This window comes from Accipiter gentilis, chromosome 6, assembly GCF_929443795.1.
Source record: "Accipiter gentilis chromosome 6, bAccGen1.1, whole genome shotgun sequence".
In the NCBI taxonomy this organism is placed as follows: Eukaryota; Metazoa; Chordata; class Aves; order Accipitriformes; family Accipitridae; genus Astur; species Astur gentilis.
In genome coordinates this window covers 12,204,521-12,229,419 of record NC_064885.1, presented here as the reverse complement: position 1 = coordinate 12,229,419, position 24,899 = coordinate 12,204,521, and the positions used below count along the sequence as shown (strand labels likewise).

Below are 24,899 nucleotides of genomic sequence, written 5' to 3'. Positions count from 1 at the left end.
TTGTGCAGAGCATTGCATAATATTCCATTCTGCTAAATGCATTAGCTGTTGGATTTTTCTACTTGGTGACCGATTATCAATGGTGCTAGCATGATGATTCAGATAAGAAGCATTTATTGGGTTCATTGAGTCCATTCATTTGACATTTCGGGAAAGATGAGTTGACAAAGCATCTGCAAGAGTGATCTATTTTCTCATTTTGGGTGGTGAGTGTGTAATTGAGGCGAAAACACTGCAAACAAGAAAATGGATTTTATGGGAGTGTGGTAATGGGTGTGTTGGTCCTCTTCTGAAGCAGAGGGAGCATACTTACGGACTTGTGCAAGGCAAATAAAATCAGGAAGACTTACTGCGTTGGAGGGGGTGAGAAATCCTTTTGTAAGTGCTTAGCTATGATGGACTGAGTAGTGCAGGTATGTTCGGATGACAGAGGCTGGGCTGCTGGGTCCAGGCTTGCAGAATAGCTGGAGTGACACATGGACTTGGTGCCCCAGGGCTGTTCAGTGCTGCATGTCATCTGGTGGGGTGGGCTCTGGGAAGGCTCTCCTGTTTCAGGGCGAGATCAGTGTGCTTGGCTCAAACTGCTGCTGAAGGTGATTTGACCAAATTTAGTTGGCTTGGGACTGAAGCAGCTGAGGAGCACTTGGTCTCTTCCCCTGGTTCTCCTTTAGGGAAGTATCCTGCAGCAGGTAGGTGGCAATAGAGCTCAGGGAATGGTCATGTCTTCAGTGCTCTGCTTGTCAGTAATCTTCTTCCTCAGCTCCCTTTTCAGCTTCTTTGGGTTACCTGAGTGCCGGCAAGAGCTGAATCTGACCCTATACTTCCTTTGTCAGATCAACTTTTAGCAATAAACCAGCTCATGCAAAGAAGTGCTTTTTTCCTTGTTGCATGTAGATGTTTGTGCCTTGGCCCTGTTCCTTTGTATGGCTCTCTGCCCCTAAAAATCCAAAGTGAGCTGGTGGTGTGAGTTGGGTAACTGTAACTTTGGACACTTGCTGGTGGCTGTAAATGATAGCAATGGGGTGGTCTGTGACCTCCCAAACTATGTGCCCCACCCCATTTCCATAGCTGCTGAAGTAACCCATCTGGAGCCTTGTTGACTTGCAAGTTGTGTGCTTGAGAGCCAAGTCCTGCATTTTCTCCTTGGATGAAACTGCTGTTAGATTTGCCAATGTAAGAAATGCAGGAACTACGACACATGGATTCAGAGTCTCTCTGAAGCTGCTAAATTGCTGGAGCATCTCTCATATAAATTTGTGGAGTTTATTGTCTTGTACATACTTGAATACGGAAAGCTGGTAATTAGTAACAGTGACAAAAGGTCAAAGCAGACTGGCAAATCAAAGGTGATTTATTTTTCATTTTTTACACAATTAAGGCCTTTGTGACGGGTGAGCTCGGCTTCTGTCAAATTTGTTCAGCCATTTCTAAGTGCAATAGTCGGGTGCAATTACCGTGCTGACTAATTTGGGGATCTCCCTTTCTTGTTATCCCAGAAGAGCACTTGGCTGCTCATAAATCTGTTTGGTGGAGGAACCGATATTAGATGCACTGTAAATGATCTCCTCTAACTGCTTAGCTCTGAAAACAGAGGAGCATAGTATAGGTGGTAGTGAGCCCTGAAACTGGAGAGTTGATGATCTGTAGTGCTAATGCAGCAGTTTACAGACCTATAAAAATGTGTGTCTGCCTCATTGCATTTATTTCGTTCTGGTTTTGTGTTGATATTTGCTTAACAATCCTGAGGAGCCTTATCTCCCTGTAGGGCTCTTCAGAAGAGTCCAACGTTCTGTGAAAGTAGGAGGATCTGAAGGCTTTCTGTAGAGACTGGGTATCTAAAAGAATGCTTTAATTCCAGATGTCAGGGTTTCAGGTAATGTCAAACATGTACCCCCACCCCAAGGCAGGCTCCTCAAGCAGGAGTAGAAGTTGCACTGTGCATCCAGAGATGCTTAGGACTTTACCCTTTGTTGTGACTTCTTTTTTTTTTTTTTTTTTTTTTTTTTTTAAGATGCAACATAATTTTTAAATCCATATATCAGGCTCATGGATACCTTTGAAATGTGCAAGATTTGATTACTGTGTTACAGATTGGACTCACTCCTTTACAGAAGGTAAAGACTGCATAGCATAGCTATATTCTTCGTCCAGCATTTGCTAGGCAGCCTTCCTGCCAAAGGCTCTGGCCGTGCCGGCAGTTGACCAAACGGAAAGTTGCCATTTTTGTTCAGGCTGCTAGAGAGGCAGATACCCACCTTCCACAACTGTAATGTAATTTGATAGTTGAACACATGCCTCAGTGAAACTAGGTGAGGAGATGGTGCTCATCAGTAGCAATGCATGGTGCCTCACACCCGATGTTTGCATTCAGGAAGGTTTGTGAAGCTGTCTGCTTCACAGGTGCTCTGCAGGAAAGAGGCTTGGCATTTAGACCCTGACACTAGCCCTGTTTTTTGCCATGACTTTGGATTATTTCTACAATTTGTGTTAAGAGGTTAATTCTCTTTCCTGCTTCACTCAGCCTCTGTTGCATTGAGCAAATCCCTCTGATTCTGCTCTAAAGACTCCATTTTCATGCATTGCTTCTGTTGCAGTTGTCTGTGGGGAACCAACTTATGAATCTGATGGAGCAGTACCACACTTTGAGTGATGTGGGGACAGCAGGATGCTGTGTGGTGACAAGTGAGAGCTCTAATGTTCTGTGTGATGCTTCAAGAGCATCCCATCTGGTAGCTTCTGGAGATGCCCAGTTACTTCATGCTCATGTTTCTGCACTTGAGAGTACATCACACACAGGAGTGGGACTGCGAAGAGATTAACTTTGCCTTTGACTGTCCCTGTTGGAGCTGGTGTACACAGGGATGTCCCCCCTAGTAGGTATATGTAGTCTGGATCAGGGGTGCAGTCTGTGATGGTCACCTAGTGGTCCTGGGACATGCGAAAGAACTTGTAGTGGTTTTCATCATGTCGAGATAGGAGAGATTGCAGTGGATTGCTGGATGTATCTTTGTGTGGCTGCAAGGGGACCGGAGTGCTGCACAGAAAGGTAGTGGCAGTTTCTTTACAAGCAGAAGTGATTCTTGTGTTGGGGGCTGCCAGGGCACAGTCCCTCCAGATGGTGCTCCATGATGCTGACCTGGCTGTGAGACTGGGGTAGCCAGGAGAGGAAACTGTCTCAGCAGATGGAAGTGCGGGGGCAAGGGCTGAGGAGTTCAAGTACTGCTGCCTGCTCTGAAGTGGTGATGCTCTACAAATTTTCCTAGATTGTATCTGTAGGGAGTAATCCTGTAAACCAGTGGGAATTGAAAGGAGTCCAGCTCCTCAAGGCTAAAGCTCAGAGGGTAACTGCTCAAAATAAAGAGCGAGATACAGAGCCTGCGGGACCTGCTGAAAGACTCCCAGTGCTGCATCTGAACACTTAGGTAGTGCTAGTGAGAAGTGTTTGGAGGGGGGTTAACAGCAGCTGCTGTCTGGCAAAGAGCTGTTTTGCAGCAGGAGTGATCTCCAGACCCCAAGTGCATTGCAGAGCATCATCCAGGTGCTGCTTTTACAAGCCTGCCTATGTGGAGCATTGTTCCTGTGCACGGTCAGGTGGAGAATGTCCCCTCTCCGCGTGTCACCTCCTGGCATGTCTTGCTGTGCCCCCACACTGTGCAGGAGTGCTCTCAGTCCCCAGCTCAAGCTGAAGCTCAACTATTTAATAGGATGGGCAGTTAAAATGCTTAAAGCTTATTTACGTTTCCATAATGTTCATTACTTTAGAGCCTAACTCCTGAGTTAGGGCTTTACAAGAGCAGTAGGCTTGCAAGGATAGCTTAATAAGAAAGAAATTTATTTCAGACTCCTTGTTTATGTTGTTCTTTGTTAAATAAAACGGCAGGTTTTTCAGCAAATCGTGGTGGGGCTTTCAGTTCTATTTTTAGATGATTTGGACAAAACCCAGGAGAAAAATATTATAAATCCCTTGCTTCGCAGACTGCAAGAGTGATTTTTAATGAGGTAATTATGTTTTTATAGCAGATCAATCTCTGCTTTCATCATTTGACTCTTGAAGTTGCATTGCTGGTTTGCTGTTTCCCAAGATAATGAGTGTCAGTTTATTCTCTTAAGTACAATAGCCCTTTCCCAGGCTTCAGTTGAGCTTGTATGCCGCGCCATTAGTCACGCATCCGTTGTGTCTGCATTGCTGGCTGCTGCTCTCTGTGAGTTATACCCATGAAGGTGCTGACGTGTTGTCAAATCATGGATTGTCTTTTTACCTTACAGACGTGTTGCCTCTTCATTTTTCATTAAACTGCAGTTGCTCACTTAAACCACCGTTATTACAGGATTATTTTAAAATGCAGTTTATTCTTCTGTCCTGTTTCGTCCATTGCTGAGCAAAAAGCACTGATTTTGAGGAATATTCTTTCAGAGCCATGCAAAATTTCAGTGGGATGTTGTTTTTCTGGCTGAGATTTCCAGCTACAGAGGTCTGTAAGGAAGCATCCAAGTCTTTGGCTGGATGTATAAATAACTGCTGGGATGGCGTAAAAATAGTGAACACCTGGCAGCTGATGTGGGGGAAACAGGGTTCCTCCGTTGGATCCAAAGTGACTTTGGTGAACGTTCAGTTCATTCTTTAGCCAGAAGCATTTGGCTAAAGCTGAGCTCTGTTTTTAAATTGCTCTTATCCCTCACTTTTTTTTTCTGCACATAAGAATGCTGTTCAAGTTTTTTCTTTAAGTTTCCCGATCTGTGTGTTGAGATACTTTGCACGTTATTGTTTGAGGCAAACTTTCCTCCTTGTTGCCCTCTTTGGGGCTTCCTTCCTTTTCTGTAGTTTGTTCTTAACGTTGTCCTTTTCTTGACTTCCTTGCACTGCTGGGGTTACAACGGTGCACTATTAAGTGACATGTTTGAAACGGAGCCTCTCCAAGGACCACCGCACCAGGTACCACAGGTTACCCTCATCTTTGGCCAAGCAGCCAAGCTGGAGGCATCAGGTCATGAAGCTAGAGGGACGTAACAGTGTGGAGCTGGGATGTTTTGGGGAATGTGAAACAAAAGGAGGCTGTGGGAAGTCCCAGAGGGTGGTTTCAGCTCTTCTTCGTCACAAGACTGGCTCTGAATGCCTCTTCTCTTTCCCACATGTGACCAGACACAAATACGTCTACCCCATCCTGTGACCTTGTATGCAAAGTGCTGGCCCAGATGAAAGTAGAGGTGCCTATTCAGCTTGAAGAGAAATCATTTTTATGGTCAGATCAAAGCAAGTCAGTGATTCTCCTGGATTTTGCAACCCTTTGGCAAAGGGATAGTTTTGCAGATGGGATGGAGCCAAGGTGGCCGAGCAGGTCAGCTGCTGGCTGAGCTCCTGGGTTTGTCCTCACTCTGTGTTGAAGAGCAGCAGCTGGAGCTGGACAAAGTGCTTGTCAGTTGGTGCCTGTGTGGCAGGTCTCTGCTGCTGTGGCAGCTGCGGCTCCAACCCACGGGACTGCTGCCACACTTAATTGGAAGATGCCTGTGTGGAAAAGGTCCTGATCTCACCTATATTTGGGAGCCTTCACAAGAGCATCCCCTGTCAAGCTTCTGGTTTAAGTCCCTTCAAAGTCAGTGGGACCTGGACACAAACTTGGAGTGTTGCTGAAGGCTTTTATCGTGGTGAAAGGGCTTTTTAGTTTCACAAGTTCACTTTCTGCTCAGATTTGAGCCTATCTTTGGTTGTGATGATTGTTTGGCACAGGGCTCAGTGGGAGTGCTATTCAGGCTTGTGCTAATGCTTTTTTCTGGCTGTTTGGTGTTAAACATACTCTATTTCCCCAGGAAATGAAATATTGTCAGGCTGTGTGGTCTGTTTAACAGTAAACTCAGTGGTTTTTTCCTGATGATTTGATATGATCTGTTTTAATGCTATTCTTCTATTTTAAGTTACCTTGCGTTGGACTTTTTTCCCTTGGCATAAATTTTACATGATAATTCTGTGAAACTGCCCTAGAAATATTGAAAGGATATAAATAATCACTGGAATATTGTTGGTGCTGATTTACAAGAGTAAGTGTATTGAAAACAAGTCCACGGAAAATGAATAAGGAGTAGTCGTGGTTCTGGATTTACTTAACATTTTTAGGTCTCAGAACAAAGTTGTTGCTATACTTTGTTTTATTTCTAGAGATTTTTAACTAAATTAACTGTTAATTTCTACTGAAGTGTGAAGCAATAAAGTAGATTACAAGCAATAGGTGGCGAGTACAGGCAGAACGATTGTGGAGGGGAATGTGACTTAGGATGCTGGTTTAGGAAGGTAAGATAATCATATTTGATTTATTTTCTCCTTGGTTTCCAGTCTGGATCATTTATTCTTATGCTTTGTACATCAACAGGACTGCTCACAGGCTGAGAGGCTTTTTTGGTTTAAAATTCTGGCTTGGGAATTAGTGTTCATGTGCTTGTCTCACTCCAGGATTTTCTTTTTATTTTGAGGCAGAATTTCAAAGCTGGTCAATACACACTTTTTTTTGTATGAGACGAGAACAGTTATGTTGACTGACTTCTGTCTTTTAAAAAAACTGGTGCAAACCAAAAGTCCAACTTTACTGGTTTTGTAATTATTATTCATGAGAGTTTTTCATCTTATTTTCAAGGCTTTAGAAGAATAAGAAGTTTTGTAGGGCTTTCAGACTTGGCACCTCATAATAATAATATTATTTGATAGAGACACTTTCATTTCTTACAGAAGTATATTAAAACTGAAAGAATTACAGTCTGCTTTGCTCTTTGGCCTTTGTCTAGGGGGACTGACTTGGGGTCCAGATGTCAAGATGAGATGTGGGATCAGTCCCTCATCATTTGGACGTGTGCACCTTATAATTGGTTTTGTTAGCCGATTCTCTCTCAAAGAGCAGGAATCTGTTTTGCATGAAAAGATAGTACCAGGTTTGTGGTTTGGTTTTTTTGAAGTTTGAGGTTGTTTTTTTAAAAACATCCTAGTTTCTTTGGCATTAGAAATCGAATGTTGTGCTGGAGCTGGTGCAGGGCCCAAAAAGAGGGTGGTGGTGACAAGGTTGGTTTTCTCCTGTGTCCTGGGGATGACATAGGGACAACTGTCATACTGTAAGATCCTGGGCGAAGGCCGAGGGCTTTGGTGCTGATGTGCAGGTAAATGCTGGGGTTGAGCGCTCTCACTTCCCTAGCAGTAAAATCAAAGTTCTGAGCTTTGCTCTGGTTTTACAGCAGAGTAGATAATGTGTTAATTATCCTATGGTAATATGCACCTTTTTTAGCAATGAAGACAAAGCTTTAGCTTGCTTTAAACTGGTGTATTAATAGCAAATGCTTGAACAATGTATGTTTTTAGTAGATACCTACGCAGCATAACCTGTTCAGGTTTTTTGCTTTAATGACTGTATTAGCCTGAAGAAGGGAAGCTGAAAACTTTTGTGCTCTGTGCCGAGTTAATCTTTGAAGGGAAGAAACCTCTTCTGCTGTGCAGATGTGCTCAGCAGAATGCTCCAGGTGTTTGCAATATGACTTTTAGGAGGATGTGATCTCTCCAGTGCCTGTTTTCAGGGCTGGTCATGTAGTTGTAGATGAACCCAGATGAAGTGATGAACCCTTTATTTAAGGGGGGGGGGGGGGGTGTCCTGGTTGCCAAAAGACTAGATTAATCTGCCATCCTTTCAAGGGCACTGAGTCTTTCCCTGATGATGTTCTCCTGATGGGTGCCACAGCTCATCTGCAGAGCTTCTGGGAGCTTGGAGGCTCAGCAGTGCTGGATTCAGGAGAGGCAGAAGTGATCTCCAGTCCTCTTACAGAACACTCTGTCTCCAGGCTGAACCGGAAGGGTTTGGAAGGCTGTGAAATTTGGTGTGTGTTGGCATTTGAGATTTCCTTTTACTGTGTTTTGGGTCTTTTGTACTTTGTGGGGTTTTATGCATAAAGATGCATGTTATTGAATACAGTGAATAGATACTTGGCTGCAGGGGTTTTCTTCTGATCGCATCCCTGTGACAAGTAATTTCCAAGTGTGACAATTGCTTTGATATCTTTATTCAGGACTTGCTTACTTAGTAAGGCATTGCATAACCCAAACAAGGGAACCAAATCGAGTCTTTGGAGAGGACGGCTTCTCCCTTCGCGGGGACTGTCGCTGAGAAAGGGCAGCTCGCCTACTGCTGCTGCGTGAGAGTAAGGAGCCTACCAAGAGTGCCAGCACTGTGCTGGGCTGCGGGATTGCATGTGCATTTCAGTTTTTCAGCTGTTTGTATTACGATCAGAGTGGGTCTTTGCCAGCTAGGAAACTCTGAAAATGTGTCATGAAATCAGTTTGCAAGTTGAGCCTTTCCTTGAAGGGAATAAGAAATATTAATGAAACTAAGAAGCTGACTTTTGAAGTGGCTTCCTGCTCATCATCTAACACCTGCAAAGGATCTGTGAAGTTGTGTGAAAGAACAATTTTTGTTTAGATTCTGCGCCATAATTTCTTCTCCCCCAAGAGTGCTTTTTCCATTTAAGCAATGCAGTGTTTCTATTGACAGTGTTGGTTTTGTTACTTGACATTAATTAGCTGCAAAAAGATGGATTTATGTTGAGGAGTCTGTGAATGAAATGCCATTTTTCAAACAGTAAAATTATCTATATCTAAGGGGAGTTTATGAGTGTTCAGAATATCTGACTTTAAGCTAGCAAGTTGAAATGAAAATCTGGGTTTTGCTATGTTTACTTCCAAACAGTAGGGTGCTGTTACTCTGCTTAACCAAAAGAGCAAGTTCAAGTGACACAATCCAAGGTAAGGGTCTTATAGGACCTCAGTGCATGGTTTGGAGGAGGAGGAGGTTTGTCTAGTTTTTGCCCTTTGTCCCAGTCTTCTCCAGTCCTGCTCCTACTGCTTCCCTGCCCCAGCTGGAGAAGGGAGATGCTCCCCTGCCCCAACCAAACTCATATCAATCCCCTAACCTGCTCTTTGCAGCACAGTTGATGTGTTCACGCTTCCCTCTTCCTCCCGAGATTAGACCTGGGATGTTTTATGAAGGATAATTATATTTGATCTACAAAATGATGAATGTTGAGGAGGAGGGAATTAAAAAGAAATGATAAAAAAAAAAGCAGCCCCAATCCCTCTTGGTTAGTGAAGCGACAAGGGAGCACTTTGTCAAACTGACATGCGAATCCTTTATTAGCATCTTCTGGGCCAAGCGGCTGGGAGGAGAGCAGTTGTCACCTCGTGGGCTGGGTCTTGGTCTGAGGTGTGTTCAGTGGTTTGACTTTGAGATTTGGCCATTGGCAAAATATGCGCATACAGAAAACGTTCATTTGCAAATGTTAAAGGACTAGGAAAATTTTAGGATGGTTTCAAAGGAAAACGTAACCACCTTGGAAACACGCAGAAACATCAGTGCTGCTGCATGCTGCTCCGAGGGCTGGGCTTTGCGCTGGGCTCAGCATAGCCGGGGCAGCTGAGAGGGTCACCCTGCTGCTCTCTGAGCTGGGCTGCAGAGCTGTCACAGTGCCTGGGGTTGTACTTCAATGTGAGCTTCTGGAAGGGTGCAAGGATGCAGCAGCCTGGTGCCTCATCTGTAGGTTCACCTGAGTCTTGGCCACCCTGCAGAGGGCAGAGGAAGAGCCACATCCCTGTCTGCTGGCCCTGATGATGACTTTGAGCTCTGGCCGTGGGGCATTGCTGTTGCTGGGACCAGGGCATGAGGCACTCTTTGAGACAAAGATTTTGTTCTTTTTGCCTGCTGAATGAGAGACTAGGATCCACTTAATGAAGGGCTTTTTTTATTGTAAGTATCCTTCCCTAGCCCTGTTCAGGTTGGTTTTGGTTTTTTGGGGGTTTTGTTTGTTTGTTTGTTTTTTCCTTGTGCCCTGTTCTGGAACTCAAGGGATGCAATGCTTTTTGGGGTAGCTTGGAAAGATTTTAGCAGGAGTTGCCCAAGGGCAAATACTGCTTTTCCCCAGATTGGTTCTTCATTCCTTAGTCTTCAAGCCTACTTTGTCCTCAGGTGTTTGGGGAACAGAAGGCTGAACTGGCCACTGTTGATTTGTATTTTTGGGACCTCATTATTAGAAGGGTGACAGTTGCTACATAGTTTTCAGAATGCAATGAGAGACAAAGCACAGTATCTCTGTTTCTTGAGGCATGTTGCCAACACTGATGTGGTTTAGGTGTCCTCCAAAGAGTAAAATTGAAAGACTTGGGGGAACAAGTCATAGTGTGGTATGTGCCAAGGTGGTTCTCAGTGGTGTTCCTTCTTTTAAGATATTTCTTGAACAATATTCTGTATTAAGGTGCCTTTAATGGACCAGCTATCACATACAATCCCATACAAACCACATGTGCTATATTTTAGAGAAGGCTGCTACGATAACCTGAACAAGGGTTTGGGAAGGCAAGGGGTATTTGTATCAAATTGCTCAGTTTCTAGCCTGTATGTATGCTTAGTTTCCTGTGTGGGCAAAAGGACCTCATTAGCTGCTTTTTATACCTGAGGTTGTGTGTTGAGAGTTGGAGAAGTTCATCAGAACTGCACAGGATCACAGAAACACGTTGTCCCTTTGCTCCTTGAGTGCTGTGCACTGGCCTGAAGGAAAATCTCCTAATGTGAAGGTCTCGCAGTACCCAATGGTAATTGTCCTTAAGCAGCAGCACGGGTCCTTCCCAGTGCTATTCTGGCAGCTCTTAAGGGTGGGCTTTGTGCTTCTGGCATATGTTGTGACCTGTGCTTATTGCAGTTCTGATGATGTGCTCTGTCAGAGTAGCATCTCCTCCTGAGTCAACTGATTTACCAAGGGCAAGAGTAAAAGCACTGCTGACCTCTAAGCTTTGGAACAGAGAGGGGCTTTCCTGGCAGAGAAGGGTGGTCCTGTAGGGATGCTGCTTTCTGGGGCATGGAGCATGTGTTGGGTGCCTGGAGGAACTCAACAATGATGGTACTTAACCTCTTGGGAGGCTGCTGAGATGTTGAGCAGGGCCAGACTCCTCCATCCTTAGCCCTCCCAGCTGCATGGAGAATGTGATGTGACCTGCAGCCATGCAACGCTTTTGTTGTGTGCCTTGTGGAGACAAAGTGAGATGACTCCTCCTCCACCGCTCAGCTACAGATAGGAGCAGAAGCATCGAGAAGTCCAGTGCAACGTTCTGCAACCCTGTGAGGAGACCAGTTGGGCCTGGAGTGCAGCCAAAGAGGCTTTGCTTGGCTTTTGAGTGTTCACAACTGGAAAAATAACGCTTTAACAGTCAGTTATTCTGTTTCTGCTATCAACTCTTTGTAAAGCATGCTCTTCAGCCGTGGTCTCAATCGGGAAAAGGCTGAAGATTACTGCTGAGTGCTGTCCTATTGCCTGGGCTGGATGAGCGTACTCAGTGCTCAGAGCAGAGGGTTGTATTGGAGCAAGGATGCATCCTGCTCTCCATGCAGCTGTGCAGGCATTGTGCCATATAACTGCTCTAATGAACTCCGTGTTTTTCATAGTATTACTTTAGAAGTTATTCTGACTTCCCCAGCCTTGAATAGATTTGCTTCAGCATGCTCAACTGCTCTTCTCTCTGCTCCCAGTTCTTCACGGAGGTCTGAATTGCTGGTTATTCAGTCTCCTTTGATTATAACCTGATGGGTGGTAGGCCTCCCACTCCAGCTGTAATTAGGCCGCTTGAGTGCAGCGTGCGCTGTCTGTTGCCCTCCCAAATTGTTGGTTTGTGCTGATGCTCGCCTCATCTAAGGGGACCTTCTCTAACAGCTGCAGCTTGTAATCCTTCCTCATAGAGATGGTCTGCATACTGCTCTCAGTTCTCCTTCTGAAAGGCACTTGACAAAAATCTGCAACTCTTAGATGGGCAGGATGGGAGCTGTTGAGGAGATTGTCTAGTCCAATCTTCCTGCTCAAAGCAGGATCAGCTTGGTGGGTTGAGTGCTGAATATCTCCAAGCATGGAGTCTCCTCAACCTCTCCAGGCGACCCCTTCTGGTGTTCAGTCACCTTCTCTGTAGAAGTTTCATTTAAAAATGCAATTTGCTGTGCTTCAGCCTGTGCCCATTGTGTCTTGTCCTTTCCCCTGGGAAGAGTCTGGCTCTATCCACTTTACTCTCCCTACCAGGTATTTATTTACAAGGGCACAGTCTCTTTTCTTTTCCATCTCTTATTTTCCTTTGCCACCCGATAGGCATGCGTGGTCCTGCAGGGCCCTAGAGCTGCCCCTTCCTGGAAGGCTGATTGTCTACATAGAGAGCTTTTTGGGGTAAAATAAATGTGATTCCACACCCTTTACTTTCACCCATTCAAAAGGCTTGTTATGATATTAACTTTTCCGTTAATGTTATTCTGATGGCGGTCTGAAGTGAAATAATGGTTGCTTTTCCTGGAGATGCCGGGAGTAAAGCATTGCAGTCTGGTTTTATATCCTGATGGTTTAGATCATCAAGTTCTCAGGGCTTAAGCTCTTATTTCTTGTTTTTCAGTGCTTATAAGAGGATCTCCTGGGGCCCTATTGTACAACCAAATACAAATAATACATTAATAAAACAGGATTGTGTATTTGTACTGCTGGCAGTCTGTAAGGATTACTTGTATATAACATTTTGTGGTATTAGGCCCTTAGTCATTTTGATCTGTACCCTCTACCACTTTTTTAAAAGTGGCTTTTCTCTCTTCTCAGATAACACTTGAGAGATGTTGCCTTCTGGAAAGAAGTTTCTTCAGTTGTAATATTAATTTCTGATTTTTCTACCTTTTTTCTGTATCCCTTTGGCAGTGTTTTAGTTTCTTAACGTACTTTCACCACTGGTTGTGAGAAGCTAATATGGTGTTTGTGATAGTTCAGTTATTGAAGTGATAGATAATACACACAGACTGGTTATTACTTGTCAGTTAGTGCTGCCCTATGGGCAGAAAAGCCCTTTTAATGCACTTGTAGCAGTTTTAGTTTTATGAAGTACTTGAACTTTAAAGTTGGACTTCTGAAATTATCTAGGATGTATATTGGACAGTATTAAAAAGGAGATTTAAATGGGAGGAGAAAAAAGTACCTCCCTTCATGCAAGCCTTCATTGCTGTAAGAAGAAATGCTCACTGAAACATTGTACTTAATGTACGCTAGAAAATATTGTAATAAAAGTAAACTGGTAACCTGTCATCCTCTCCACAAAACTGTTCTTGCAATATTGCATTTACTTGGCTCTGACAGCATTCCTCTTGTGTTCAACCTGTTGGCCTGAGCTTCGAACCATATTTTGGCATTCATGTTTAGTCCCTCTGCAGAACGAGTGTAAAATGAATAAATGAATCTCCCCTGCCCCAAAAAAGTGTTTGCATGCTTCAGCCCAGTTTCAAAGTAGGAGAGAGAGCAAACTGTTAGAGTTATAAGAACAAAGCATGGAGAGTGGTTAGGAATTAGCCCCTAAAAAACACTTTTTAAATTATGGGGGGAAGAAGTGAGATGGTCCCAGTAGTTGCAGGCACCAAGATGTTGGGCAGAGGGTGTCCCCACTCACCCTGGCCTGCAAGATGACAAGTGACTGGACTTCAGACACCAGAGGAAAGGGGAGGGAAGGCTGGCAGGCTGCTTGATGGTTATCATTGCACATGGATGTCCTCTGTCAGCATAAGATTTTTTTGCAAATGTTTGTATTTTTGCCAGTCCAATTGGGTTTTGGTCATGTCTGCCTGAGTGCACATCCTGCTGCTCCAAGCCAGAAGCAGCTGTTGGTGGCTATGTGCCTTCACACCAGCTTTCGTGTCACACCCTCCCTTTGTATTGGTGGCAGCCACTGGGAAGAAGGGCAGCTCTTCCAGTTGCTGTCAGTGTTTTGTGGCCTTCCCTGAACCTGCCCCATCTGCTCTGGCAATTGCAGGGTCCACTTGGGAAACAACCAAGCATGTATAAAAGAAGTTGACAAGTGCTGGAGGTTGTACCTGTGATCCCAGGAGGAGGCAGGGCTCCGTAGTTGTCAGTCCCACGTTTATGAACCCCAGGGGACTCCCATCTTCTGTGTCAGCAGAGGATTGAGCCACATGTATAAGAGCAAGCAAGAAACCTTCTTCTGTGCTGCCTCCTGGGGAGCTGTCCCAGGGAGAGAAGCTCTGGTTGTGGCTCTAAGTGCAGTCCTGAAGATTGGCAAATAAGAACCAAGCATGTATTTGTTTCTGCATTAATAATGGTTTGTGTTAATCTTCGCAATCTGATTTCATGCATTTTTAATAAACTAGACTTGGTGTTTTTTAAAAAACATATTGCTTCCACTATATTTTGGCCAGAAACATCAGGTGTGGGCAGTCCCCTCCAGCATGGTCTCCTATGGGGTGTGGGTGCATTTGGCACATTCATTTGCCAGCAGAGATAGAGGGGTGAACCAGTGTAGCCCCTCCAAAATAACAGCGTGATCCTCTGAAATTATGGCTTGGCACTGCCAGAGTCACCTTCCTCCAATCAGTTGACCACAAATTTTGCTGCCAACAAACATGCTACTGATATATTTTTTTTTAATTGCTGCGAGTGGTCCTTTCAGCCTCTAGAAAACATTTTCTGTCCTTTGGAAGATCTCATAAAGGAATTGAACCTTGGGAGAACAGTTGGTGGCATTTTCTAAGCATGTTTCAAGCATTGTGGCAGTACTGTAAATGACACTTGTCACACATATGTCCCTTCAGGGTAGCAAATGCCCTCCTGAACTGCAAGCATTTCAGTTACCTAAAGGTTTTGCCCTTGCTGCTCAGTAAAGGTGACATGCAAAGCTCTAGTTGATCCATTTCACATTTGGGCTATGTTTAAATATTTTTCATTAGTCTATAGGAGCTTTCCATATGTCTGTTGATGTTTTTCATTACCCTTAATTCCAGCACTTGAGACCAGTTTCTGCCTGGTCCAGCCTCCCATTATCTGTATGTTATGTTCAAATTCCCCAAATAACAAGTATCTGCTGTCTGAAGATCAAGTACATTTTCTAAGACTTTCATCCCACAAATGGATTTCCTGTGTTTTACTTCTCTTTGTTAAGGCTGAGATTTTCTTTTCGTTTTTTTCCTTTTTTATATCCTCTACTGCTGCAGACTATTCAGCCAGCAGCAGCGATGATGCTGGATTTAACAGGATGCACTGTCCCACTTGCTGTGTGCTCATTGCCAAACTACATTTTCTATGCATGACAGAGGTGCCCAGAAATTTACTCTTAATTTTAGCATGAAACCATCCTGCCAAAAAAAAAAAAAAAAAAAAGAAAAAAAACCAGAAATGCCCCTAAAGGCTTCACTTCATGAGGGGCTCCCCACTCTGATGATTGCACTGGGGACCCGACCTCCCAGTCTCAGGACTGAGTCTGGATCAGCAGTCTTTGGTAGGGGCTGGGATTAAAATGCAATTTTTTTTATTGTTGCCTTGAAGCTGCCTGCATTTGTTTACCACTGTGAGCTGACCTTTGGGGAGACATTTCTCGATTAATTGGGTATCTAATCACTTCAGACGATTGACAGGCGTGTGTTTATTGGAGTTTTTCTTCTTGTTAGATGTTTTCTCTCTGGTTTCTTCTTTCCCTGTTATATGGCAAATGATGCATTTATTTTATGTATTAGTTCCTTCATTGTTTTTCTCTTTAGTAATGAACTGTTGATTTCATACTTTTCTGTTGTCTCTTGGCCTGAACATTTATTTTGCCAATCCATTCAAATCATAAGAAAGAGTCTCTTGTTTTTAAATATGTGCTTATATGCTATGGGTAAAGTAAAGGCCAGCTATTTTAATTCTTGTAATAATTGGCCTTCTCAATAATTCTTTAAAGTTACTTTCCACAGACTTTGTCGAAAAGCAGCTGTGCCTTTATTTTCTCAAGACACTGACTCCTTGTAGGTATCAAACCCTTGCTCATGTTTGTCCCCTGGAGAATTTTGGGAGGTTTACCTGGTGCTTTATGTTCCCAAGATGACAGGGAGTGAGTGAGTAAGTGCATTGGGACATTTCTGCCTGCATTGGGTTTAGTTCTCTGTATGTATGTACCCTAAAGACCTACCCCTGCCTGTGTTCAGATGTTAGTGGGAGGAAGAAGATGCTCCTGGTTTTTATTTGTTTCTCCTCTAGTTATTTGTTAGTAAATAATCTGGAATGTGTCCATAGCAAATTGGTGTAGAAAATACTTCCCCCCCACACCCCATGGAAAACATAGCAATGTGTTTTAGGTAAGTGATGTTTTGATTTTTATACAGAGGGCAAAATTTACTTCATGGCATGTAGGTTAGAGGCTCTGAAGAACTAAAACATGGTTAGATTGGGGATTGGTAGTGGGAAGTATTGGTTTTATCTGGGGAGGGATAATAGCATGAACTTTTTAATAGCCTTGGACTGGGACTCAGGGTCCTGGGATCTGTCCCTGCTTTGCCCCTGGCCAGTGGATGCTGTCAGAGGTATCACAGTGGGAAGCCGTCTGAGGTTTAGTGATAGAAAGTTCAGTTTGGTAGCAGATCTCCTTACTAGCTTATCCGGAGTTGAAAAAAATGTAATAAAACAAATAGCGTACATGCTTCCCACATGTAGCACTGAAGTTCAGGTAACCTCGTGCCACAGGCATGTCATGGGTAGTAGGTAGGGGAGAATCTCTTAACCTGAGTCTAAGCCTGGACTTTCTGGAGCAGGAGAATTTGATTCCCACCTTTGCTGTGCCATGAAGTCCCAGGCCTGGGAAACAGTCTGGCCCCAGCTATGGAGTCTTGGGCTGCCACGGATTTGTTACAGTGCTCTTTTTCTCTGGCTAAACTGGTACTTTTGTCATGTTTTACAGTCTACAGTGTGTCAAGGAAGGAAAATGGGTTAATTCAAAAAACTATTTTGCTGGAAGATTGCTCTATAAATAAATTCCAGAGATAAGTGAAATAAAACATTAGTGGAAGATGAAAGGAAGGATAGGGGAACAATGGAAACAAGCAGATGTAAGCAGTGAGACTGGATTTGTTCCATGGCTAAGTGCATATAGTGATAGTAGAAGTCCTTTTGTCACCAGTAACTTCTTTGGTGAGCAGCCCTTAGAAAGGAAAATCAGAATAACTCCAAAGAAAGAAGTTCTTAGAGTGCTGTCTGCCACTGTGCGCAGAAATAAGTCGGGTCTGTGCATCTTGGAGAGGCACTGGTGTGATGAGGAGCTGTGGCGCTCAGCAGCGGGATGGAGAGGATGGATCCATGCAGGGATGCTGCCAGGCAGAAATCCAGCTGCCCTGCTGCAGAGGGTAATGAGGGGTGGATGCCGCTCTTGTAGCCATTAGCGCTGCAGCTACTGTGTTTGTTCCTAATGGTTTGCACCACACTTTTTATAAGGCTAGGTCATAAGCAGGGTATTTTCAATGTTGCCCGGTTGTGATTTTAATTGTCACGTTGTGCTTCCAATAAAATGTTCTGCGTAACTGATCACAGGCAAGCCTTTTCTCTGCAATATTGTACCTGATGTGCTGGAAATGTTCACGGATGGGGCAGAGAATGGTCTCTGTTCTTGTTCGTCCTGTCCATAAGTCACCAATGCCACACGATCCAGATGGAGGAAATAAAATATCTGTATAGCAACTAATGGTGAGATTTTATGACTGGGGAAGCAAATCAAAGAGATAAACTTCCTGATTATTTTCCCATTGAGTTAAAGCTCCTGTAAAAAAAAAGTGCCTGGGATACATAGAGGGAAGGTAAGTCTTTGTACAGCAAAAGGTGGCTCAGCTCACAGATGCTGTGGAGTACCTTTCTTGAAAGAACAAGTGAGGTGGCTCCTGGTTTGGGTATGGTTTGGTTTAGCCCCTGGGTTCTTGGAATAAATGAATGAATTTCCCCAACTGTTTGAAGCTGTGTGCGAGGGTGGAACATCCTCCATGTGTCAGAATGTGTCGCTAATGTAATTTTTCCTTTGTTTCAGCAACAGCGTACTGTTTATAGGCTAACACTGGTGAAAGCTTGGAATGTGGATGAACTCAAAGCCTATGCTGATCTGATATCTCTTGGTGAACCAGACTTCATTGAGGTCAAGGTGAGCTGCACGGAGCTATTTTATTTTTTTCCGTCAGTATTTTACTTTTTTCCCCCTCCCCATTCTCCCCAGTCTTAAACTTATACGAGTAAATGCAATTCTTCCAAAGATTTCAGTGACGCATAAGGAACTAAGGACCTTAGCTCTTGTTTTTAATGTTAGGCTGCCAGTTTTCTAATATCTTATGTGTGAATTTGGATCAGTCTTCAGTGTTATGCAAGACAAACTTTGTACAAGCCAGCATCAATTTCTGCCCAACAGAATCATAACCCTCTGGTCTTTTTTATATTTCTCATGAAAGCAGAGACTGATAAATAGATACTCTTTTTTTTATGGCAACCAACATTTTAAACAAAATATTCTGGGACAAGCTGGTAATATGTGGTATTATTCTTCCCACCCTGGTCTCAAATTCTGCCAGGGGAAAAGGTGATAATGTCTGGTTTACTGACATGGTATTCGTCTGGTGGTGCAAAACAGGGAAATACTACCCTCTGGGACTGGAAGAGGTGCTAACAGGAACATGTGTGATATAGCAGGACAGGAAGTGCTTTTTCTTGGGGTTAATCAATTTAGTATATAGAGAATGTAAAAAAAGACACATTACAAAGTATTCTGTAAAGAGTCACTATCAGCATTTTCATCTAGCAACTCCTCTGCAGACCAGCACATTTACCTCAGGTCTGTATTTTTGTAACTCTATTACTCCTGGACTTTCCCTTTCCTTTCTCTTATCTCTTTTCTTTCTCTCTTTCTGTTTTTTTAACCTTTATTTACTGCTGCTTTGAAGAAAAAGCCTGGAGTTTGCTGCAATTTCCTTATGAAATAAAACCCAAAGGTTTTGATATCATTGGTATTGAGAGGTCTCTTTCTCTCTGAATGTGCTGCTGACATTGATAGCTTAATACAAAGTAAGATTTTGAGTATGGTTTGAGGAAAAAGCCTCAGTTTTACAATGTGTATCAGACTGCTTTATATTCTTCAGGTAAAACCTAGCAGGAGGAGTGTCCCTATGCGGCCCTTCCCATCTTGCATCTCCTGACTCTCTTACTGTACCCTGGTTGTACAAGATCCTTTCTTCCAGCATGGAAGGAGGGCAGAGATGAGTGTACACGCCAGCATGGAGTATGAGGCTGTTGGTGTACATGCTACTTAGACTGCTCTGTCATGTGTAGTGACTTTAATTAGTAAAATGAATCAGGTGTAAGTTAATCAATGTTTCTGAGTGCTCTCCAGGGCAAACATCTGTCTCCTCCAAGGCGGAGGGCTGCTGTTCGCTTTGCCTGGGGAAGGATTCAGCCTTGCAGTCATGGTTTCCCAGCAGTGTGGAGCTCAGCTCTCTCAGTGGCTTTTCCCTGGCAAAATCATGCCTTGAACTGCCAGGGAAATAAGCGAGAAGAGGTGGTCAGAGGTATTCTCACGGTGGTCATAAATGTACTCCTGACACTATTCCAGCTGGGACAGGCTTCTGCCCGCACTGCTTCAATCAAAAATGTCACCTCTGCACTCCAAGTACTTCACAGTGCTTGTCAGATCTCAACCAGCGAGGACTTTCTCTGAGGAGGGGATATATATTAAGCCCTTCACCATGTTTGCCAAAGTATGAACTGAGGCAGAGAGGGGCTACATGACATTCCCAAAAACCACATAGCATGGTAGTGTAGCTGGGGGTTCAGCATCACTCGTGTACCTACCAACACCAGCTGCAACACCAGGAGGGGTTACAGGACAAGGAAGGCAGAGGGGTGCATCTGGCACCTGATGGCCACCTGATTGGGTGGGTTTGGGTCTTTTCATGGACTGATATGAGTATAATTTTGCAGGCTGGTTTTGTTGGGGTTTTTTGGGGTTTGTTTTTTTCAAAGGTGTATGCTGTTTAATGTTACTTAATTAAATTTGCAAGTGGGATGCTTTGATCTAAATGTAATTTTTTCAGAAATATTCCAGCAGATAAGTGAAGTTCTGCAAGTACTGGAGGACAGAAGTGACTACCAGGGTGCTGATCATTGTCAGATCGTGGTGCCTTCAAGCTAAGGGACAAAACATCTTATGCCTCAGTTTCTTCTTCTGTGAATGGGTTAGCATTATGCCTATACTGTGACCACAAAAGCAGTCTGTAGTTGGCATGTGGAAAGCTTCTTGTCTTTCTAATTGCAAGAGCAGTACTCAGGGACACAGGGAGACTCAGGTTTAAGCCTTTTCAAAGGATGCAGCATGTCTCTCCTAGTTGCTGTACTTAGGCTGGGAGCAATGAGGAATGTCTTCCCTTCTCTGGTTACAGCTGTCATTAAAACTCACAGTACAGCATTTCACAACTTCATTGTGATCTGTATACTCTAAATCCAAAAAAGTCTTATACAGTTTGCTCTTTTTTTCTGGTCTAGTGGAGGGAGGATGATTTTCCAAAGCTCTCAAAACCATAGAGCAAGTCTGACAGCAGCTAAGCCCCACAAGACAGAAGCGAGGAGCTGAGTACAAGAAAACACACTAATTCCTTTTCAGCTTCAGCAGCAGAAATGAATTGTCTGGGTGCTGCTCCACCTCGTTCACCAGCAGGCTCTGAAATAGTTTCAATTTTTTTCCATTTAATTGAGCTTTTAAATAGAGCTGTGCTGTCCTGTTATCTTAATTTGAGGACAGGAAAGTAGGGTTCATATATTTGAAGTATGAAGCATGCCATCATGAGCAGTGTTGCTGGCAGTACCCATTTGCACTGGGAGCTGAACTGGTATCAATGTCTGAAACAAACGGTGCAACTCTGTCCTGGCACAACATTTGGGGTTTAAATGGCATCTCCATCCCTTTTCAAAGTCACAAATTTTGTGATGGCTTCCCTGGAGCGGGGGTTTTTCTTAACAATGGGTTGTGTTTATATAGACCCGGAGTTGGACGAAAGGTCTTGCTTGCAGATTTTTATATGGGATGTTGTTATGTGAGAGCAAGGATTTTTTTAACACAGTTGCCTTTCTTCCTTGCCTCTTTGGAGCAAGAGTAATGTTCCAAAAGGTGGACGCTTGGTGCTCTGCAGAGGGAAAGTAGCTCACACTAGATATAGTATTAGCCCAAGTCAGTGGCCTTATTTGTTTCACATAGTTTCTTCTGCCAGTTCCCGCTAAACAGTGGCGTTTCTAAATTGCAGAAGATTTGGCTCAGTAGGGAGGTGCAATGGCTTTCTCTTCTTGCTGCACAGTCTCTGTGACTTCGAAATGGGAGGGGATTACATAGTTTCTCACCTCAAGCATGGAACCAATTTTTCCCTTTTCTTGACCAGAGGGAGTAAGTGACACGTTTTGGAGTAGCTGATGAACAATGAGTTGTGTTGCTGTGGGGTAGTGAGAGAGTCCAGCCAAGTACCAACCGGAGAGGCTGACAGAGGGGATGTCATCTTAAGGATGGTTTCTTTACTTGGCTGTCCTTCTCTGAAGCGTTGATTGATTGCTGGTGGGGCGGTGTGTCCCCTGCCCTGCTGGAGATGTTCATGTTGCTGCTGTGCCTGCACTCAGACCCTTACCCTGTGGACTGGCCTAACTATAAATTAGTAGGTTATCCTCCTTTGTATTTAGCTGTGTGCTCTGCAGGCAACTTGTTTTCATCTGATCATCTTTAATCCTGGCTTGCAAAGCTCTTGTCCAATGCCCTACCCATGAGATCTGCCTTCTCTTATGGCAGGATCACTGGTGCAGATGGCTGCTGCAGTAGTTTCAGAGGTATCTCAGCTGTGCTGTTGAGCAAACTGGGGTTGAGAATGCTTCAAGTTGCTTTGTTGCTTCTGCCTGTACACCTGTGGGGTGAAGCAAAAAGCCGGGGTCTCTGTCCCTGCGATGTTTGACTGCTCTGGAGTAAAAGGTGAGCAGATCTCCTTCTCAGCAAAGGAGAAGAGCAGAAGAGGGCTACCCCCGCAAAGCCTGTGAGTTTGCAATTGTGCAGGCAAAGTGAATGTAAGCAGAGTGATCACATAGGTATAATCCCACAGCTTTCAAAGTGATGCTTGATGCTACAGTGCATAAAGTCAGGAGTTAAATTCTGACCCAAAGGAAGACAGGTAGAGTTGAGATGTGTTCAAATTTAGCACTCGTTGTTGCTGTCGGTATTCCCTTTTATGTGTTCTATGTATTGATCTGCACTTGGACAAAAACTCCTGCCAGTGTGTAACTGGCCTTTAGTCCAGCCCCAGCAGTTGTGGTGTTCGCACAGTGTTTGTGACCTGGGAATTTTCCCCAAAAGGCTTGATATTTTTTATTAAAAGTAATTTATTGTGTTCCGTTGAGGATGAAGCATATTGAAGAACCTATTTGGCATATGGATAGGGCTTAGCATTTTTTTTTTTCCTAAAACCCCAGTGTGATAGGTTAAAAAGGCAAAGGCCAGGTCCTGCTCAAAGAAAATAAACAAAAAAATATTACAAGATACTGCAAAGCATCTTCCAGAAAATAAGGCTCATCTCAGTGGGATTTCCTGCTTAAATACTTGAGATAAATGACGTTCATTTAAAATGAATGTAGCTAATCCACTGTTGCTCCGGAGAGGCTCATGGAGTGGAGTGGATAGAGATTTAGATTCTTGCAGGGCTTAATACTTGTTCTCATTTACATGAGTATCTTACAGCAGTGTAACTCTGTGGGACCCTATTCTCTTATTTAAGCCAATAGAAATTAGCCTTGATTACCCTTGTGTAAAACCCAAGTAAAGGAAGAATCAGTCATGTGGTTATTAAATACGCATCAATTTTATTTATTCCCTTAGTCTGTTTTAATGCCATAATGTCACTGTCATAGCTGTGCAAAGTTCATCGTTATATTTAAGATCTAGAACGTGCACCTCATCTTTTTGCAATGTTACCGTCTTTTTGTTTTAACAGCCAGAGGCTTGTGTTGACATGCAGTATTTTGCCATTTATATTCCTTCTTAAAGTAAAGGGGCAAAAGGATTTTTATATGAAATGTAAATGGGTCGTAAAGAGCTCATTCAGATGTGTGAGTGGAGTGTGCTGCAAGGTCATGTTAGTGTAAGGCCAAATAAGCGCACAGAAACCCAGTCTGGACCTTTGGTCGTTGCAGACAGATCACGGAGCAGCTGGGCATACTTGCATGTTTAATTGTGGCTGTGTCCACGCATCCTCTCTGCACTGTCAGTAGCTTTAAGGTTGTGCATATGCAAGTGTGTACATCAGGTACTCAAGCGTGCATGTCAAGTGCCCAACCTTGCAAACATGGCTTTTGATTTCAGAGCTGCTTCTGCAATGGTGTGGGAGATACGGTTGCTCTGGTCAGAGCTGCAGGTGAAATGACATCCCTAGGGAAGTGGTCTGTATTTGCTAAAGTGAAGCTTCATCTTGCAGCCTTTGCTGCCTGCCTGAGCAGAGCCTTGCTGCTTCTCTCCATCTGTTTTAATTTAAGGGGAAAAGAAAAGAAAAAAAAAAAAAGCCTGACTTGTCCTTTGTTTGAGGGCTGTTCATATCATGGTGTTGTCTGAGGGCAGGACTTGGGCAGGGCAGAGCAGAGAGTCATGGCACTGCACAGAATTTCCTCAAGCCTTCATGAAATCAGTTTTCAGCTACTTGAAGGCGCTTGTCCCTGATGATTTTTCTGCAGCTCCAGTGCAGCATGCTTGCGCTGAGCTCGTATTGGTGGATGGGCTTGGTGTCTGGTGGAGCTAAGATTGATATTCTGGGACTGCAGCTCCTGCAGTTGGTATCTGAGGCTTTGGTATGGAATTAAAATGACCAAGTAAGTGTCTGAAAAGAAAGACCAGAGGGAAGTCTGTCCCAGTCTACTCAGTCTTGTCATTTTAACAGTAAAGATTATATAAGTGCTTAAAATAATGAGGAAAATGAGCTCTGCTTTAATGAGTTTTTAATTGCATGCAGCAGAGGCAATTGCCCCCACTTGTCAAAAAGCTATTCGGAGTCTTGCTACCATTCCAGTCTACATTTAGATGAAGAGAAGGTGAAGGTAAAAAAAATCTCCTGTCCTAGTGCCTACTATGAAATAAATCCAAACAATGTGTAATTTCCATGCCTGGAAAAAAAGCACTGACCACTTAATGTCCTCTCAACTGTGAGTCATGGGTCCAAGGACAAGACACGAGGCATGGATAGTCCAAGGTGGCCAGGTAGGCAGTGGCAGGGCTGCCCGGGGCTGTGCCTAGGGCTGCATCCATCTCACCATCATGCCGGAGAGCTGCAGGGTGGTTGGGCACCCGAGGTGTATGACTCTGCTGGATAAATCCCAGTTGCCCTGGACTGCTGTGGAAAGCTACCTCCAGGTGGGTCCTGAGCAGCCTCTGCTGTGAAAGCTACTCCTTTCCTTATTAGCATCTGTGGGCGACAGAGACAGGGACGCAGCTTGTTATTTCTGTTGATGCAGCTAAAGGTTACAAGTTACTAACAGATGTGTCTGAGGAGTTCGCCTTGACATCAGTGGGTTTTTTCATGTGAGTACATAGTAAGACTCAATAACAAGTTTCACTGCAAACATAGGTGAATGACTAAATTTTGAATTTGCAGGTGACACTGCCACACAGTTTCATTGAAAAGTCCATCTTTAGTCCAAGCCTGTGGTTTGATACAAATACATTTCTGAAATTGAGGAGGAATTTTTGCAGTCCAGCACTGGGCTTGTGTGCAAATGTAAGCCTGATGAAAATCCAAGCTAAAATGGGTTGTTCTCGGCTATTTTCTGTGTTTCAATAAAGGTTAGTATCCAAAGTAATTAGGAAGCACAGGGCTTCGAAATTGCATTAGGCTTGTGAGAGTTTTAGGTATGACCAAGGGAAGCTGAAGAAAATAAGGAGCATATAGAGACTGGTTGTGTGTGATGGCCCCATGCTGCTGTGCTCAACTAACAGTCTGTAATAATAAATTTCTGTCCATGGCTCTGAGTGCTTGCTTGCAGGAGAAGAAGGACTAGCACTATGTACTGTGTTTTGCAGCTGG

At 43.8% G+C, this 24,899-nt stretch overlaps 1 protein-coding gene across 2 annotated transcripts in view; it reads left to right on the top strand.

Annotated features, from left to right (window-relative positions):
• LOC126039943 (S-adenosyl-L-methionine-dependent tRNA 4-demethylwyosine synthase TYW1-like) overlaps positions 1–24,899 on the top strand; it is a 112,025-nt gene that overhangs the window by 64,381 nt on the left and 22,745 nt on the right. For both annotated transcript variants that reach the window (XM_049803787.1, XM_049803788.1), the window contains exon 14: positions 17,855–17,965. In XM_049803787.1, coding sequence (XP_049659744.1) covers positions 17,855–17,965 — 111 coding nt within the window. The remainder of the gene's footprint in view (positions 1–17,854; positions 17,966–24,899) is intronic.